Source organism: Cololabis saira, chromosome 4 (genome assembly GCF_033807715.1).
Source record: "Cololabis saira isolate AMF1-May2022 chromosome 4, fColSai1.1, whole genome shotgun sequence".
Classification (NCBI taxonomy): Eukaryota; Metazoa; Chordata; class Actinopteri; order Beloniformes; family Belonidae; genus Cololabis; species Cololabis saira.
The window spans coordinates 23,781,153-23,800,021 of record NC_084590.1 but is presented as its reverse complement, the minus strand read 5'-3'; the positions used below and the strand labels follow the sequence as shown (position 1 = coordinate 23,800,021).

Genomic DNA, 18,869 nt, shown 5'->3' with positions numbered 1-18,869 from the left:
ACCAGGACATTGAAATTTGAAATAAATACTAGATTTGTGGACTGTTATTGGCTGGTGTCAACACTGACACTCACTTAGTTACAAGTTACTAACCGAAACATGTTTCAAATATAGCTTAAATAGCTTAGGACAAATAAAATACCGACCCCATACGCACCACCACACATTTCATCCGTTTTTTTGTTTGTTTTTTTGTTCTTTTTACGAGATAATTGATAATTGTATGTGTCCGTGTGTTGTTTTTTTTATGGTGTTAAAAGGAATATCATTGTGTGCGTATGTGTGTCTTTTTGATGTTACAAAAGTTTTTTCTTTGGCTCTAAGACTGTCACAAAGTTACCAATATTCACAATTATGATGAGGACTGGCATATGTGCATTGCGTCAGACCTGCACACTCACCACTCAAACCATATTTGAGATCAGTAAGCTGACGAAGACAAGATTTTTCTAAACAAATCTCAAAAACACTGTGCCAAAAGAACATTTTTAAGCAAACAGAAAAGTTGGCAATAATATTCCCTCTCCATCACTGGCAATAAAATATTCAACTGCATCTAATTAGATCTTCCTTCAGGTTGTTTCACAGACACTACGTTTGAATTTTCTGTCAAAAAGGGGAAATCAAAGAGCGATTCGAACTTCTCCACTTGAGGGGAGAAAAAGGGAAGTTCCAAGTTTACAAAAACCATTTGACTTCCTGATGAAGCCCAACTGTCTGCACATTGTTGTAATCTTGTTATTTGTGACTGACATTTGTAGATGGAGGAAAATGAACACAGGTGTGAGTGTTACTAGTGCAGGGTTCATGGCTCTGTTCTCACATGACTAATACTACCTGGAGGCCAATTTGTAGTAGTTCCATCTGTATTAATCCAGTGCAAATGTACCATACCTGTCATTAGTTAAGTAAACAGTCCACTGCAAATTGCATACCATATTTCAGCAAACTCAGGGGTCATGGAATAATTTGAATCCAGTATGAAAGCTTAGTTTTTCAGTAGTTTCCTGGCAAAATGATGGTGGCTGTGGTGATACAGTATTTTGGGAGAAAATTCAAGAAAGTCTTCAGTGTTTATCCACACATGGGGGTGAAGAAGCTCATAACCAACAGGAGTGATGGTGAGATTGGTGCCATATCATCTTTCATTTTGGTGAATACGAATGCTAGCCTGACAGCCCAAAGCCTAGAGTGTATAGCCAAACACTTTCTGTCCAATCATTCTCTAAACTTCTGCACACACCTTGGAGTCAACATTTTTGGGTGTAATGTTTAAATTTGCTTCAAGTCCCAGACAATGCTTCTCCTGTGCTCCTTTGGCATTAGTCAGTTTGCTGTACTTTAAAACTAGGAAGGGACTTTGTAGTTCAGTCCAGATATAACAAGATGACAACCCTCTCAAAAGTGTTGCAACTTTGGAGAAATTATCACATAAACCCATCTGGGAAATATTTAAATATAACTTTTCTCTCTTAAATGCCAAACAAACTTCAAGAAACAGCTGCAGTGGAGTCTAATAGAGCAAATATTCACCAACCCTCCCAACGTTTTCAACAGTCGATTGGCTTGATGCATAAGAGCGCTTAGTGTTTCAGACCCAGCTGGGTCAATCATTAGCTGCTTAACCCACTTACAGCAACAATGTGCACGGCTCACAGACGCACCGAGTGTGTGTTGGTGACTCACATTTAACACCTGACTGTGAGTTGTTTCTCCTCCTTCAAGCATTTAGATGTGTGTGTGTGTGTGTGTGTGTTGTGTGCGCGTGTGTGTGAGTGAGTCAATGTTTAGGGATGTGAACAGGGAGATAAAGGAAGTTTTTTTTTTTTTTTTTTCCCCATGTGCTTGTACTACTTTTTTTTTTCTTCTTCTTGTACTCCAGTTCCCAGTTGCTCTCTTGGGGAATCTAAGAGAGCATGCTCTCACTGACTTTGTGCCTGTTTTAATTTAATTTAATTTTAAAGCAACAGCTCCCCTCATTTCACTAAAGTTCTACTAATGGCTTCACTGCCAGTTTTGTCTTTGTCCCTGAATGATATTCTTCTGCTGTGCATTTGTCCTAATTTTACTTGCAAGCAACTTAATGAATGAAAGACAACGTGATAATGTGCTTGAAATCAGTTTGCACTTATACCACTAGACTTTCATCATATGGCACTGCTTCAACATAAACTCATGGTCTTGACCTTAACTTAGGTTTATTGGTCCAATCCTGGCTTTTTAGTTCTCACTACTGTTTCCGTTCTTCTCTGTTTTTCCTTTTTCCTCCAACGTGACATCATTACTCGCTGATTTTACTGGAATGTGCTGTAACTCCGCCTCTCTCTCTTCTCCTCCTTCTCAACTCCTTCTCCTGCCCTCATTGTTTGGCTGAAACTGCTGAAGAAAGTTGATCTCTTCACTCTTGACTCTTTTTCAAATTTGTAAGTTGAGCTTTCTGTCTGATTTGAAAGTTTCAGAAACTCAGTGTTGTTATATTTTAAACTTTTCGTGCCTGTCTGTATCAACTGACATTCAAACTGAGCACTGTTTGAAAGGAACTGAAACGTGGAGGTAAGCTTGTGTGTGTGTGACCTGAGCTGGAGGAGATTGTAGAGAAAATATGTTGGATTGTGTGCTCCATCTCTAATATCTTATAGGTCAGCTTTGTGAAAATGTAACTATTATTGTGTGGTTTGGAGCTTATATGGCGGTGTGTCAGTGAACTTTGGATTTCTGATTGAATAATATGATCTTAATCACACAGATGAATATTTGAATCTGTTTATGTTGCATAGTTTTGTCTCAAGACTGTAGGGTCTGCTGTAATGTAGGTCTGTGTTGTGGAGAGCACACAAGAGCTATTGTGTGCATGTGTGTGGTTTTCACTGGAGAGGGTTAAGATATGTTAACATGCATATTAATGTGCATGTGTGGGCATGCTTCTGTGCCTTTTTTTTCATGTGTTCTCTGTGTCCTCGGAGTTGATAAGTATCTCACCTCTGTGAGTGGACATCTTTGTTCCCTTCGTTCACCATGTTCTGGTTCCCCATCTGTCTTCTCTTCTCCGGTTACTCTGTCACACCTTTCAGTCAACTATAGACTTCCTATTCAGGTTTTTTTTCTAAATGTTGCAGTAATTCAAAACAAATGTGTAACCTTGAGGAGCAATACATAGAGAAAAGCTCATCAAGTACTCGTATTGAGCAAATTGATGAAGCACCTAGCAGACTTTGGGGGGGGGGGGGGGGGGACTATTTTATTTCAACAAGAAAAAACATCATCCAAAGTCAGGGACGGAGAAAACAAGCTGCCAGGCATACATGTGAAAGGTACAGGGAATAAAAAGCATAAACAATTATGCTAAAGACTTGAAGTCATTGCAAAAAAAAGGCCACTTTTCCTATAGCAGTGAAAAAAGGGGCACAGCAGCCTTGGCCTACAGCAGTAAAATGGAAAGATTCATAATAGCCTCTGCCATCACAAACCATAAGCTTTAGAGTTCAGCCTAAAGAGGGTGTCTTCTGCCTGAACCCATAATGGGTCCTGCTTGCACAAGAGGAGTTTGAGAAATAAAGACTTAACCTTTACGTTCTCATGTTAAAACTTTAATAATCACAACACTGAGAGCACAGTGCTGTGTAGGGATAATATGATGCAATGAGGTCATGAAGATATGATGGAGCTTGGTAACCGATGGGTTTGCACAGTATGTGTAAAGGGTCCTTAATTCTAGCCTGGATTTCACAAGGCATGCAGCCCAGCGCTGTGGTGTGGTAGTCCACACTATTGCTTCACAGCTGGATATTCCTGTTTCTTCCCTCATTCCAAAAACAGGCATGCTAGCTTGATCGGCAATTCTATCTGGTCTGTAGGAGTTGGCGTGAGAGAGAGTGCATAGTTGTTTTGTCTCATTTGTCCCCATGTGGCTTTGTGATGGACTGAAAACCTGTCTGTGGGGGGTACTCTGCTTCTTGCCTTGTGCAACTGGGAGAAGCTCGAGAGCCTCCATTCGCTTATGTATGAATACAAATAGTCCAAGATTGAAGCTGAAAGCAGGCCGCTCTTGTTATTTCCCATCAGGATTCTCAACGTAAGGAATTATTTACTTCTTTATTACTCTGTGCCCTTTCAACATTATTGCTCGAGTTGAAGTAATTGCGTTATTGCTTAATGGAAACTTATGTAGGACCTGAGCTGCTCAATGTTGTGTCACTCTTAGGACTAACTCAGGGATGACCAGTTGGTAACCTGAACAAACCGAGGTTCGTCAAATGAACATGACTTAAACTAGTCTATTTTTAGTCTTTCGTAATTAGAGATATGCTTTTCCATTTCCTCTTAGCATATTACAAATGCTTCTGTGCTCTGCTCACATAAAAAGCTTTTGACAGTGGAATGTTTAGTATGACACTTGGTTCATGAGTTCATGAAAGCATGTTTACACAGGTGCTCTTTTTTTTTTTTGAGTTACATTTGACAGAAGAAAAATACCTATTAAGATTGCTGGACAAAAATGGCTTCCCACCTGGATAGCTACATTACCTCTCTGCCAAGAACAAATCCTTGGGACCTTAGCAGCAGAAATGCAGAGGGATCTGCAGGTGTTAAAAACTGGATGTGACTACAAGACAAAGGATTAAAAAAACATGAGTTGAAATATTGATATTTGAGCATATGGTCTATACACAGGGATGTTGATTAAAAGTTCACTTTTTTGTTATAATCCTTTTAATTGTAGAACTCTGTGTAAGATACGGTAGATAATGCATAGATGCCTAGGCCATGTGATCTAGATAGGTTTGAAGGATCAAGGATATTAGGAGCTGGTGAAGAGAGGTTAGCTGCTGTAGTTTTCAGTTTCTTTTTCTGTTTCCTGCTGCCTTGCAGGCTCACTTTGGGCTCGGTGTTGTTGTTTTCTGAGTTATGCACAAAATACTTGAATGTCATGAAGGATTATCTATTATGTTAGGATGTAGATTTTCTCCATAAACTCTGATTTTCTAGCGTCTGTGACAAACATGGTGGTTCTTGAGCTCACATAGTACTGTAAGCTCTCTATGTTAGTTACTGTACTGGTAACTGCGTCCTTGTGACTTTAGGAATGTTATTGGTGTAATGGCAAACGGGCAACTGAGAAGCTGTAATAAACACTTTATGGACTTGTTTTTGTGCTTTCAAAGTTTCGTAAGTGCCCACAACAGGAAAGAAAAACTTTCTGTTGACAAAACTGTTCATCTTGGCTTCTGTTATATTTTCCATATCTTGTTGCTCAAACCTGAACTACCCAAGATCTGCTATTTTGTTCATAATGCATCCCATTTCAGTATACCTCAAACTATTTTCCTCCATTTCTCATTCATTCTTTTTTTTTTTCTCCCCATCTGTCTGGATTTCCTTTCCACCTCCCCCTGCATCTCCTCGGTGTAAGCTGTCCCTGGTGAGGCTGTGATGTAACATATTTGGACAGCTGCTAGTTCTTATGTTGATTTGACATTTGAACGTACATGTACATGTGAAAGTGTAGGAGTAGTTTTGGTAAAATGCACATAATAACAATTGGACGCTACAAAGCTGGCTCTTTTATATGAGTTTGTGTCTGTGTATTTCCAGCCAAATACAATCAGTCTCTGATTAATGTGCCTAAATGAAATGCTTTCATCTTTGTTTTATTTTCTTTATTCTGTTTCACTCCTCTTTTTTTTCAACCCTCTGTTTCTGTAACTTCAGAGGCCAGATGAAGGCCTGCGATTTTTAGACACACCCAGATAAAATCTCTGTCTCTCTCTTTTTCTCTGGGGAAATTGGGTATGGTTCTTATACTCCCTTCTCTTCGCATTGAGCGTGTTTTTACAATACTCCCCTTTTCATTGGCAGCAGATGTTGAAGGGTGAGGTCTTTAAACATCCAAACATCCATTTCCTCATTTTACTTTGTCCTGATTGGTTCCCGTTACTTGGTCAGCGTGAACATGCTTGGCTCTATTAATACTGCACACTGACCTACATGCATGGCTGTCGCATGTATGTCTACAAAGACTGGTGTGTGTGTGTGTGTGTGTGTGTGTGTGTGTGTGTGTGTGTGTGTGTGTGTGTGTGTGTGTGTGTGTGTGTGTGTGTGTGTGTGTGTGAATCAATGAATGACAGTTTACTCAGCCAGTGGCTCGATAACTTCCACTTCCTTAATCGTCATACTACCACGCTTAGTGAAGCGACCAGCGGTTTGTATGAGCCCCGGTCGTCTGAACACGAGTAATTTTTGATTTCACCAAGAACATTTGAAACTGTATATTCATATATAACTTACATTATTTTTTTTACATTATTTTAGTTTACATTATATCTACAGGCAGTTCTGGAGATATTCCGGCAGGGATCCGCTGAAGGAGCTGGTAGCCAGAGCTAACTTTGATTTATTTTTCTTAATGAACTGTGGCCACTGCTTAAACTGCTATTAATGTTTTGCAAGGTTTTTGATTTATTTTATTTATTTTCCTCCTGAGTCTGTTTCAGCATGGTACCTCCAACTTTAATATTTTCTATGCAACTTCAGCGTACAATGAGTGGCCACATTGTATCCCCATGATTTGCTCCACATAAAAACAAAAGAAGCTACGCAGATGTTGCCATGGAAAAAATAACATAAGACTAATGTAACCAATGAAATACTTAGATACTGTGAAGTAACACTAATTCTAAGGCGCTGTGATCCATATGATGAAAACACTCATGTGCCTGTGCTTCTCTCTGGATGGTTGACCACAGCAATTTGTTCAGAGTTGTGTGAGATGGAAAAATGCTGTTTGTCTCTGTATCTTCTGGTGGGTATGTGGGCATGTCTTCTGCAGTTTTAGTCTTTGTTAATTGGTTTGTTTGTCTGCATATGTGTGCAGAGGCTCAATAGTGCTTAAAACGAGGAGGAGTTCTGTCTGTGTGTGACAGAGTCCTGTGGAATTTGTCAGTGAGATCCAAAAGAGCTTAGTGGTTTTAACAGATGTGTATGTGTGTGTCTGTCTTGGAGAGCGTTTGTGCATGTGTGCGAGTCTGTATTAAGTTAATCACTGCTGTAAAAATCCAGAGGGAATCCCTACCTTCCCTTTTCATTATCTGAAGGTAATTGTGGTTTTTCAGCTGCAGTTCAAAGGTGAGTTGGAGGTATAACCCTTGGAGTTGTTGTAACGTACAGGAATCTGTTTTTGTTTAGTTGAAAACTAATAGTTATGACAATCTTACTAAAGAAGCCAAAACAGCCATTGAATGTTCAGTGTGGGAAATTATTTTGACGTTTGGGTTTATTTTAAGTTTTTTACAAATGATTGTTTTTCTTCAGACTTGCACACACGCTAGCAACAGCTACAGTTAGCTTTACCTCACATTGTTGTTCATCTCATCAGTGCTCCATTAAATTAAGGATTTACAAAGCAATCATTACAAAATGGCTTCAGGCTGCTCTGTTATTAAATCTGCATCTAGTGGCTTTAGAGAGAATTTGGCAGTTTGTACAAGACTTAAAACACCTGACAGCACTTTGTTTCTGCTTTTATATTAATAATAAACTCTGTACAATAAGAACTGACCAGGCTTCTCTTGACCCGATTTAAGTCTTGTCATTATTTCTAGGATGATTGTCAACAGTTTTTTGGCAGCTTCACTCAATTTCAAGTAGCTTACAATGGACTCGCACATAAAACTCAGAGAGCTTTTTGAAAACGTATAAAAAAGAAACATTAAGAGCCAAAGACCCAAAGACCAAAAAATCGAATACATGTCCATCTCAGGTATAAAAAAAGTTTACATTTGCAGTGAGACTTAACTTCATATCAGTGCCTTCGTGTACTGAGTAAAGATGTTCATTACATCTTGTTGCTTGTTGCTTCTGATTCTTATGCAAAGACAATCGCAAATCTGTGTTCATGAATTTACTTATGTATCTCTCTTTCCTTTACTGTCTCTTCTTCTCTCCCCAGGCTCTTTGTGTAAATGTGCAGGGCAGTGATGTGCTGGAGACGTTGAGCCTGATTTTCTGCGGGGCAGATGTGAATTGTCCAACCGATATGGCAAACTGTCCCTCCCCTCTTTCCCTGGCCAGCGCACATTCACAACATTTGCAAGCTGAGTTGATCAGTCATAACCTCAACACAGGTATGGTAATGCACACACAGGCTCAAAAACAACTTTGTTTTCAGTGGTTATTATGTTTGTGTTGAGGGGTTTTTATTTTAAGCCATGTCCACCAATTCGTACCTCATTTTAATCCTACGTTTTGTTTGCGTAAAGAAATAATGAAAAAAAACAACCTGCTCATATGTGGTGTTATTATTAGGCAAATACAACCTTGCAACACAATTACAGGTAACTTTTTTCACTATGCCAACAAAAGTAAAGCCATAATGTGAAAAACAAAAAAAGGGTTGTTAATACTAAGTACCCCGTTACCGCTTCCATAAAATGTAAGAGGGTAGGTTTCAATGACCTATAGGTCTCACAGAACATTTTACATTTCAAAGTCCATGACAGCACAATTAGAAGAATCCAAGTATAGTTTATTTGGAAACGTGGAAACATGACACTGGTTCACAAAACTGCATCAGAACAAACGCCAAGATTCATAAAACTTGATTTCTCACCCAGAACACTTTTTTTTTTTTTTTTTTGTCACATTCGGTGAAAATCTCCTCAACATCAGCTAGCTACCCATGTCTTAAAAACTTAATGGGGGCAAACACATATAATTTCAACAGAAACGCTCTCCAGCCAAAATTTGGTTCAAACTGGGTGGATGCAGCAGCTCAGTGAGCCAAAGGTGGTGGTTCATCGACATCAGAATGAAGGTTTTGAAATGGCCTAGTTAAAGCCCAAATAAATTCCTCCACGCTGATGTGAGAGACTGGTAAAATTATACAAGAAATGGCTACTTAAAGTTATAGCTGCTAAATGTGGGTCTTAAAGCAGTTGAATCATGGAGGTACTTCATATTACCCAAATGTGTTTGTTTTGTTTTTATTTTTTGCTTATTCTTTTTTTTTATTTTTTGGGTTCAAATTTTAATGCTCAATAAGAAATCAATAGAATATCTCATTGCCCCACTTCAGCATGTGCAACTCTCAGACTGCTGTGTCATTTGTGCCAACATGAGTTATGTTGTGGACAAGGCTGTTAGTCACTGATGAGAAACAGACTGTGGGTTGTCATGTGGGTTGTATAAGTTTGAGCTTTATATCTAAACTACTTTGCAGAGGGCAGTCTAGGATAAAAATAACGTTGTTATACTTGTAGTTTTTGGTCTATTTGGTCTGGTGACTCTAATAGTGTCAAAATTGTGGAAAAAAAATTGAAGAACATTCCTTTAATAACATTTCCTGCTCTGGAATGCTGTTAACATTTTTATCTTTTTTTTTTCTTTCAATTTTCTGCAGAGTTGCCACAGTTAGAGGTGGTTTCTGGTATGGAACCGAAACATTACCAACCACCACCTTGTGTGTCGTACAATGGCTTCCTTTTCAAAACTGCATCCATGGCTCGAGCCATCACAGAGCGCAAGGGAAAAGAGGGTATACACTATAGCACCAACATGCACACTCTCCTCCACAGTTAAAAAAAAAGGTGCATCATTTAAGATTAAATCTATCTTTCCATGTGTTTAGAGTTCAGTCGTCGCTGGTGCACCCTAAATGATGGGATATTCAGCTACTATGAAAGTGATAAGAATGCCAACCCTAATGGGACACTTAAAGCTTCAGAGATAGTGTGTTTGGCAGTCGACATGCAAGAGAAGCATGGGTATGCGCACATTCTTTTTTTCCACATAATTTATATCTGTCGCCTCCTTAACCCCGCCTCCTTTTTCAATTCCCAGGTATGAATATACCTTTGAACTCTACTCTGAGTCGGAGCGTCTTTATCTGTTTGGCACTGATGACCCAGAAAAGCACAAGGAATGGGTCAAGTCTATTGCAAAGGTAACAGATTCTTGTTCTCCATCCTCAGGTAGATCACTGTAGAGGACACATTTGATACACAGTGGGCTTGTTGTGAGTTGTCATGAAAGGGACAGCTATTATGTACCTGTTTTCTGCATCTTATTTTTGTTTAGCACAGCACTGTTTACAACAGGCATACCACAACTGTCAGTTGTGTTTTGGTGTGAAATTAGGCAGAACTTATTATGACATGTTTTTGTAAAATGTTCAGTTATTATCTGCTTTATGCTGAAGTGGATGCAGAAAAGTGCGTGGACTAAATTTCAGTGTTAATGGGGAAAAGAATATGATGCATCAATGTGACATTATGCAGGAGAATGTCTGCATGATGGGATAATTTGACACAGAACTCTCTTTGTCTCTGTGCAGTAAAATGATAATTTAAATGAACAGTTTTCACATAATTGTTTACATTAAGCATTGAACTTAATTTGGATACTTAACTGTGTAATGTATTACCAAGTGTCAATGTCCCCATTTAATCTGCAGAGCTTCATCCCAGCAACGGCAGAGCCTTTGTTGAGGCTGGGTTTTGAGCGGATCGGGCGGTTGAAGTGTAAAGATGGCTTGAACTTACAAACATCCAAAGTTGGGTGGTTTGCTTTGGTGGGCTCCACGCTTCATGTCTACCTAGAGGATAGTAAAGGAGAGGAAATCCATCTCCGCAAGCTCAATGAGCTCTGTGAGTGACGTGTAAATCTGGTGAACATGGACACCAAAGATGGTTTATACTGTATGTGCACATGGTGAGATAGAATATTTAATTAAATGTGTGGTCTTTGTTGTTGTTGTTTTTTTTTTTTTTTTTACAGCTATTCAACAAGACAATGAAGTGCTGGTTCTGGTGGAGAGAGGCAGGTGAGAAAAGAGTCATGAAGATTGCTTGGTAGTATTTGACTTAAATTCAGTTTGTTGGTAACTTTGCATTCACACTAAAAAAAACACAAAAAAGATATGAGTATTTAATGTCTATGACTAAGATTATAATTTAATAAAATGTAACTCATTTGCATTATAAAAATGTGTGAAATTGAGTTTGTCGGCTTTTGTTGTTATGAATTTAGAAGAATGTAATTTCCGAATTCTGACAAGCTTTTATTTATTGAAATAACAACAGATGACTGGAAGTTGTCTCATTTTTTTGACAGTGTTAATCCACTGCAGCAAACAATGTGCTTTTGTTTAGTATTACCCAGTTCTGGTTTCCTTTGTGTTTGAAACTCGTGCATCTCGTTGTGCGTGTGATATTGAGCGTTTTTCTTATTACTTTGGATGAAGCTTGTAACAAAATCCCTTACCTGCATCGACCCTGTAATTATGTTATAAATCACCAGCAGATAAATGGGCTGATTAGTAGCAGCACACATTCCATGCAGGTGAGGGTTTCTTATAAGATGCTGAAGTTAATTCAGAAATTGAACTTTTTTTCTTTTTCAATCATAACTTTTTCTCTCAATCCTGAGAACGATCTTCTGCATTTGAACAAAGAGGGTGAACGTTACAGTTCATACTGCTTTTTTCCCCTCTTCAATCCTTCCTTGTATGCCTGTCTCTTTTTTTGCAGAACTCTGTACATAGAGGGAGAAAGGAAGTTGGACTTTGCTGGCTGGTGTGGGTCTATCCAGACAGCAGCGGGGAGTGGAGGGGACACGCTGAGCCAGCAGCAGCTCACAGAGACGGACATACCTGTCATAGTGCTCAGCTCTATCGACTACATCACACAATGTGGTAAGAGCTATTCAGGCATGGACATATTTCTATAGGTGAAGTACATCATATACGTTTTCTTGTAGTTTAGCTGGTGAGAAGCACACTTGACTCCAAGTGTCTGTGTAGTCATGTGACTATAATAGCAGGATATCTGGCTCTGGGAGAGACCAACGGACCACAAGAAAACAAAGACACTCTGTTCTACTTCAGTTTCACTCTTTTCTCTCTCTGGCTTTTATTCCCCTCTGTGTCGTGTTCCCTGCTTTATCTCCCATTCATCATCTCATTCATCATTTTCCTCCACTTTCCAAAAGAAATAAAAGCTGTAGTTTTTACATTTATGTACCGATAATAGCCAATGTAATCATCTTTCATGGTACAATCATGCTGCATATTTGTTTGTTCCTCACACACCATGTATCACTAGCTACATACAATAAGATAGATTTACTTTCCCCGAAATTCATAAGAAAACAATGTTCTTTTTGTGTCTTGTTTTGAGAATTTGATGAGCGCATTTGAATTAAAGAGAAAGCAAGATAGACCGTTGTCATTGTTGTCTGTTTTTTTTTCGTCAGTGCCTTCTGGTGGACATAACCTGTTTCAGTAATCTGATGAACACATTTTACTCATAACTATTGTTTTAAAGAATGTTCGTTCATGGTCTTGAATTTTGCAACGGCATCACGCTAATTGCATGCTGGTGTTTTGACCCCACTAGCCAATGATGCCATGATAGATTTGTTATGTGTTGCCTTCAACAGTCAGCTGATTGAGTAACAGTCTCCAATGTCTTTGATGATTACATCACAGATAACCCGTTTACAACCCATTTGACATTTAGAACTCGAGTTTTTCGTTAGAATTTACTTTTTATGCCGTGGTCTTTAAGCACTTATGAGATCAGCAAACCTATCTCAGTCCATGTAGAATCATCCCCACCATGTAAACTGAAAGATGAATAATAAAATATTCATAATAAATACTTGTGTATTTAACAAATTTCTTTTAGGTTTGATGTCAGAAGGAATTTATCGCAAGAGCGGTGTGAATTCCCGGGTGGCAGCGTTGTATGAGAGATTCCGTCGTGATGCTCGCAGTCTTCGCCTAAAGGAAGGAGAGAATCAGGTGGATGATGTCTCCAACACACTCAAACGCTTCTTCAGGGAGCTGGAGGATGGACTGTTTACAAAACATAACGCCACTTCCTGGCTCACTGTTGCAGGTAGGATGCACTTGACTGTGTAATTGTGTCTATAACATGCTGTAAGTGAAGGACAGACCTTTTTCACTTTGGTAGTTTTGGGTGATATTTTGTCCTAAAGAAACAGTCCCAATAGATTGTTAAATTAGACCATGTCACAATGGCTGATAATTCAAAACCTTTAAGGACGGCAAAGGTGAACTAATACAGAATTTCTTTACTTTTGATGTAAAAGTTTTGGAGTGAGTTTTAATTGTGGAATTTAATTTTATGAAACTACAATGAAAGTATTATGTGAACATGATCATTTCAGTTGTAAAATCAGTTTTCTCGAAACAATGCGTTTGTGTGTTAGATATCTTGCAAAAAAATCTCTGTATTTCTGCTCTGCGCTCATGTTTGAGGTTAGACTTGTTGTATGAAGTGCTTCTCATTTCTGGATGCTTCTTATTTCTTGACATAGAGCCAACCGTTACGATACACACTTCCTGATACCCCCTGTGTTTTTACGATATCTGTTCGGTGTCTTCTACTCCAGCCATTCAGGATGAAAAGGCAAAAATCTCCCAGTACAAGCACCTAGTGAACAAACTTCCTCATGTGAACAAGGCTACACTACAAGCCCTTATTAACCACCTCTATTGGTGAGTAATGACTACACAATGACCAACATCCTTACTGTGTATGTGTGTACAAATGCGTTACTGGCACTACAAGTGTGTGTGTGTGTGTGTCTGTTTCAGCGTGCAGCGTTTTTCTGAGCTAAATCAGATGAATCTCCACAATCTGGCCATAGTGTTTGGTCCCACTCTGTTCCAGACTGATGGTCAGGATTACACTGCTGGCCAGGCCATTGAGGACCTCATACAGCACTACATACTTATATTTGAGGTCAGACTGTTATACAAAAGATAATAATCAAAGGGGGCTAAGTATTTTTGCTGTCAAAGCTGCTTTCTTATCTTTAATCATGACAGTAATGGGAAAACGATGTAACATAGCTCAAGTGTACAAACTTTACCAGCACGTAAGGAAAACTTGTGGGGAGAGATTCTGGTCATGACATTTAATTTGTAGTGGCTTTCACTTTTGTATGTATAACATGTCTTATAAACAGAAACCTGTCTGAACTAGGGCTATTTGTTTCTTTCAAGAAAAGGTCATTGGAAAAGATCAGGAAATTAGCAGGAAGTTTAGGAGAGTAAGGAAATGCAAGATCATGTGATTTCCCGTCATGAGCTCAGAATGGAATCCCTGTGTGCATTGGTGAAATGTACTTATCAGTCTCATCTAAACTGATTTGTTTTGTATCTAAGAGATTAAAGTGCTGGTCAGCAATTGAGATTTATTTAAAAAACAAAAAATGGAAGATGCTTTAGTCAATGATTTTAATTTCCTAATGAATTAATGAATGTTTATCCTGGTGTGCAGGTGGACGAGCAGCAACTAAATAAGCAACTGGAAGAGATCAAAGCCATCGTGCAAATGCGGGAGAAGCTCAACACAAAATTTCCTGTGAGAAACACACTGTCAGAAAATGCATTAACATTTAATACATGTCTCTTTTTAAATTAAGATCACATCTAATATACACTGCTAAAATAAATAAATAAAATAAAGGCACAATTTGTAAACGCATCAGATTTCAATGTGAAAATAAATCATCCTGGGTATGTATACCGATATGGACTGGATGGTATGTTGCGAACTAAAGGATGCCACATTGTTGGAAATGGAAATTATCGACTTACAGAGGGCTGAATTCAAAAAGTGGAAAAATGTTGTGGCTGGCTAGTCTACTTTGTTGAGATTTGTTTGCAGGAACTTAAAATTGTATTCGGTAGTCTGAATGGCCCGCACGTGCTTTTACGCATACCTGACAATGTTGAGGCTCCTAATGACACAATGGAGGGTGTCCTGTGTCATCTCCTCCATCTCTGCATTGTCGTGCAACAGGAGGAATCCAGGACCCACTGTACCAATCTGACAATGGGTCCAAAGATTAGTATCTCCACAAAGGAACAGATACCGGTCCTGCTGATGGGTTAATGACCCTCTCTCCAGCTATCCTAGAATAACTGCCTGTTCCCTGGAATCTCCTCTATGCTCTTGGGACAAGCAAACCTGGCTGTGGCACATATGGATCTGCCATCCTGGAGGAGTAGGACTGTCTGTGCAGCCTCTGTAGGGTCCATGTAGCGCCTCATTCTCCCAGTAGTGACACTGATCCTTGCCAAATGCAAAACTAGTGAAGAATGGTCAGAAAGGATGAGGAGGGAAAAATGTCTGTCTAATATTCTGATTAAAAAGCGCCCCTTTTAATTCTTTTGAGCAGTGTATTTTATTTGTTTAGAAACTGCAAACATTTCCACACACGGCAGCTCTCTATACAGAAGTAATAATGTACAGTTTAATTTCCAGTTGTGAACTACTTCCTCATTTTTCGATGCAATGAGGAAGACAATGGGGTATCAAAGGTTTGGCGATAATCACACGAGTTACATGTTAGAACTGCCCTTGGAATGGATATGCAGTCCAAAGAGTAATCACTGCAAATGTAGAAGGCCACCACTCTGGCAGACATAAAAATAGGCATACATGTATGAGAGAGAAGAAGATTACCTGAGATGGTTACAAGCTGGTTTGTTTATAACAATGCTGTAAATCTCATAATAAAAAAAAAAAATAGAATGGATTTAGCTAAGCTTTTGGAAAGGCTGAAATAATTTGCCCTTTTTATGAAACCAATTAAGTGTATTTCATGGAAATCGCCAGAACCAACAGTGTTTTTCTTTCTGTCAAAGGAGCAATGACAAAACTCCACTAAGTTAAAAAAGGTGTTTACTGACATATAGTGGTGAAGGGGATCTTGGCCCCTTGAACAGTTACAGCTACAGTTTCTCAGTAGGATTGATATCTGAGCTTTGGGAGAGCCAGTCCAGGACCTTGACTTACAGATGTCTGTTTTGTGTTGCTGACTTGTTGGAAGACTCAGTTGCATAGAGAAGAAAAAATAAATTAAGATTTAGAGTCTAATAATTTAACCCTGCCCAATTTTCGCAGCATTTTATATTAAGAAAACTGCCTGTACATGCTGTATTTGGCCGTCTTCTGTGTATGGTGTCTAACGTTTCTGTTTCACCCTTTTTATGTTAGACGCACCAGAGAACTGAACGCGATGGCCACTTCATCTGTACAGTGTACCTGGAAGAGAAGGACGAGACGACAGAGCAACATGTCAAGGTAAACTGAATTTCAGGAAATGACACAATATTGCATCTCACTGTTTCAGTGTTGCGTCCTACTTTCGCGGACGTGCATTTATAGGACTGTCTCAGAAAATTAGAATATTGTGATAAAGTTCTTTATTTTCTGTAATGCAATTTAAAAAAAAAAAAAAAAAAAGTCATACATTCTGGATTCATTACAAATCAACTGAAATATTGCAAGCCTTTTATTATTTTAATATTGCTGATTATGGCTTACATCTTAAAGGAGCCATGTGTAAGAAATGGCCAAAACTGGTACTGCAGTCACTTTCAAAATACTGTTGAGCGGCGTGTACCCACCTCCCCGACCAGAGGTTGCCAGGTAGGCTGCAGAATGCAGCAGGAACGTACCGTACGCACCGTACGTGCGCGTCGCCGCGTACTCTACGGCGTAGGCTCTGTGTTGGTGTAACGCGGAACCATAAATCAGCCTTAAGGCTGCAGCGGCGTGGGAGAGATGGATTACTGAGGGAGAACACAGTTTCACCAAGAGTGGAAAGCAGCGCCGGGCAAGTTATGCCACAGTTTGCAGATGTATTGTTGATGCGTGGGCTAACGTGTCTGCTGGGACTATTTTGCGAGCTTTTGCAAAAGCCGGCAAGTCCGAGGCACCGCACAGCACGGAAAGTGACTCTGAAAGCGAAGAAATTGGGACTGGCACAGCTGATTTAGCGGAGCTCTTTAATGCAGAAACAGAGGATGAGGACTTTGATGGGTTTGATTAATGTAAAAACTGAAATAAAGTAGCCTACAGTCAAACAAAGTTTTGCTCCCGCTCTATTTTTAAATACGCACACTCGTGTGCTTGTATGTGTGTTCTGCGGCGCGCGCGTGTGTGTGTGTAGACGGCGCCTTTAGGTTCGGTGCGCCGTGTGTTTGTTTTAAATACAGAAATGACACAAAACTGAGGGTGCGCCTTTCCACACGGCGCCCGTATGGTCGCGAAAATACGGTATTCATATATGAAATGTCAGATAGGTCATTTTTTGACGACACCCAGGGTGCCGCGACACCCCGGTTGAGAAAGGCTGATGTAGGTCAAGAGACATTCATATTGATATTCACACTTTTTTTAACATGACCCCAGCGCAACTCACTCGCACAAATGCGAGTGGATACATATTTCTCTTCGCACCGGATTATTGTTATTCGCAAATGCGATGAAAACTGTCGCACTGTACAGCCCTGCACTGTTACCTTGTCCAAGTAAATTAGCGTTAGCCAAACATTTAGCTATGAATCTTACCTGTCCAGGAGAAAATCAGCAACGTTGGCGTCTGTCTTCAAATTCTTCTCCGTTTTCAGCCGTCTCCATTTATCAAAAGCATCTCCTATACAAATCCTTGTTTTATTTCGGACCTTGTCACGACGTAACTCGGATTCATAACGAGGTCTTTTAGGTTTTGGAAAGCTAGACATTTTTTCATCCAACACGTTCGTAGCCGCTGCTGCGATAATTAGAGCCGAGCTGGCAACCCGGATGCCGAAACACTACTGACTTCGTGATTGGGAGATAGGTGGAGGGTGGAGCTTCAGGCCAAAACAAAGGGGCCCCGTTTACACGGAGCAAAAACTGAGGCGTTTTCATGCGTTTTGGCCGTTCGTTTACACGAAAACGGAGCTCAAAGTCACCAAAAACGATCATTTCTGAAAACTCCGGCCAAAGTGGAGATTTTTAAAAACTCAGTTTTCACGTTTGCGTCTAAACAGAGGAAAACTGAGATTTAGGCTTCAGAACGTCACATTATGCAACAGAAACGTCACCAGCGTCATGTGTGCGACCTGTGTTTACAATTAGTTTGGCCATCGTCAATATTTTCTTGTATTTTACCTGTTTTATATTCTAAAGTCACACTTAAAAGTAACTCCACTTCTCTGTCACTCCAAACGAAAGACTCTCGTTCCGTCTTGGAAGTAACTGGCAGTCAAAGCTGATTTATGGTTCCGCGTTACACCAACGCAGAGCCTACGGCGTAGGGTACGCGGCGACGCGCACCGTACGTAGGCTACGCCGTCAATATAACGTGGAACCATATTATTCAGGCTTCACACGTGTCATTTGTTGACGTTTTTTTCCAGGACTCTGATTGGCTAGCATGACTTTACGCTTCTCGTTACACTGCCCCCTGCAAGTTTGGCTGCTCATAGCACCGCTTAACAGCATATGTATGCGGGTTCGTGTAAACGAAGAGATTTTGAAAACGATCTCGTGTAAACAATGGAATTTTTCAAAACGTAGAGGAGGAAATATCCGTTTTTGTAAATACCCGGCTACGTGTAAACGGGGCCTAAGATTCCCAGAATATTCTAATTTTTTGAGATAGGATATTTGAGTTTTCTTAAGCTGTAAGCCATGATCAGCAATATTAAAATAATAAAAGGCTTGCAATATTTCAGTTGATTTGTAATGAATGCAGAATGTAGGACATTTTTGCATTACAGAAAATAAGGAACTTTATCACAATATTCTAATTTTCTGAGACAGTCCTTAAGTGCCATGACAGCAAATTAAATTTGTGTGCAGTTGCACTTACTTTATTGATGGCGAATACATTTTGAAGGATCAGTTTGGCTTTTTCCTCAGATTCCTGGTTCTATGACAGCAGCCGAGCTGATACTTGAAGTTTTGGACCGACGTAACATCGCAGTTAAAGACAAAGACTACTGGAGCTGCTGGGAGGTGTGCGACAAGGAAGAAATGGGTAAGACAGATTTAAAGAACATAAGA

At 39.6% G+C, this 18,869-nt stretch overlaps 1 protein-coding gene across 3 annotated transcripts in view; it reads left to right on the top strand.

Annotated features, from left to right (window-relative positions):
* The window catches only part of LOC133441668 (arf-GAP with Rho-GAP domain, ANK repeat and PH domain-containing protein 1-like), a 66,062-nt gene that overhangs the window by 35,463 nt on the left and 11,730 nt on the right, over positions 1–18,869 (top strand). For all 3 annotated transcript variants that reach the window (XM_061719207.1, XM_061719206.1, XM_061719208.1), the window contains 13 exons: positions 7,946–8,120; positions 9,395–9,529; positions 9,623–9,758; positions 9,835–9,937; positions 10,448–10,640; positions 10,771–10,816; positions 11,523–11,686; positions 12,681–12,893; positions 13,411–13,516; positions 13,616–13,763; positions 14,304–14,387; positions 16,029–16,115; positions 18,726–18,843. In XM_061719207.1, the coding sequence (XP_061575191.1) occupies positions 7,946–8,120; positions 9,395–9,529; positions 9,623–9,758; positions 9,835–9,937; positions 10,448–10,640; positions 10,771–10,816; positions 11,523–11,686; positions 12,681–12,893; positions 13,411–13,516; positions 13,616–13,763; positions 14,304–14,387; positions 16,029–16,115; positions 18,726–18,843 (1,708 nt within the window). The remainder of the gene's footprint in view (positions 1–7,945; positions 8,121–9,394; positions 9,530–9,622; positions 9,759–9,834; positions 9,938–10,447; positions 10,641–10,770; positions 10,817–11,522; positions 11,687–12,680; positions 12,894–13,410; positions 13,517–13,615; positions 13,764–14,303; positions 14,388–16,028; positions 16,116–18,725; positions 18,844–18,869) is intronic.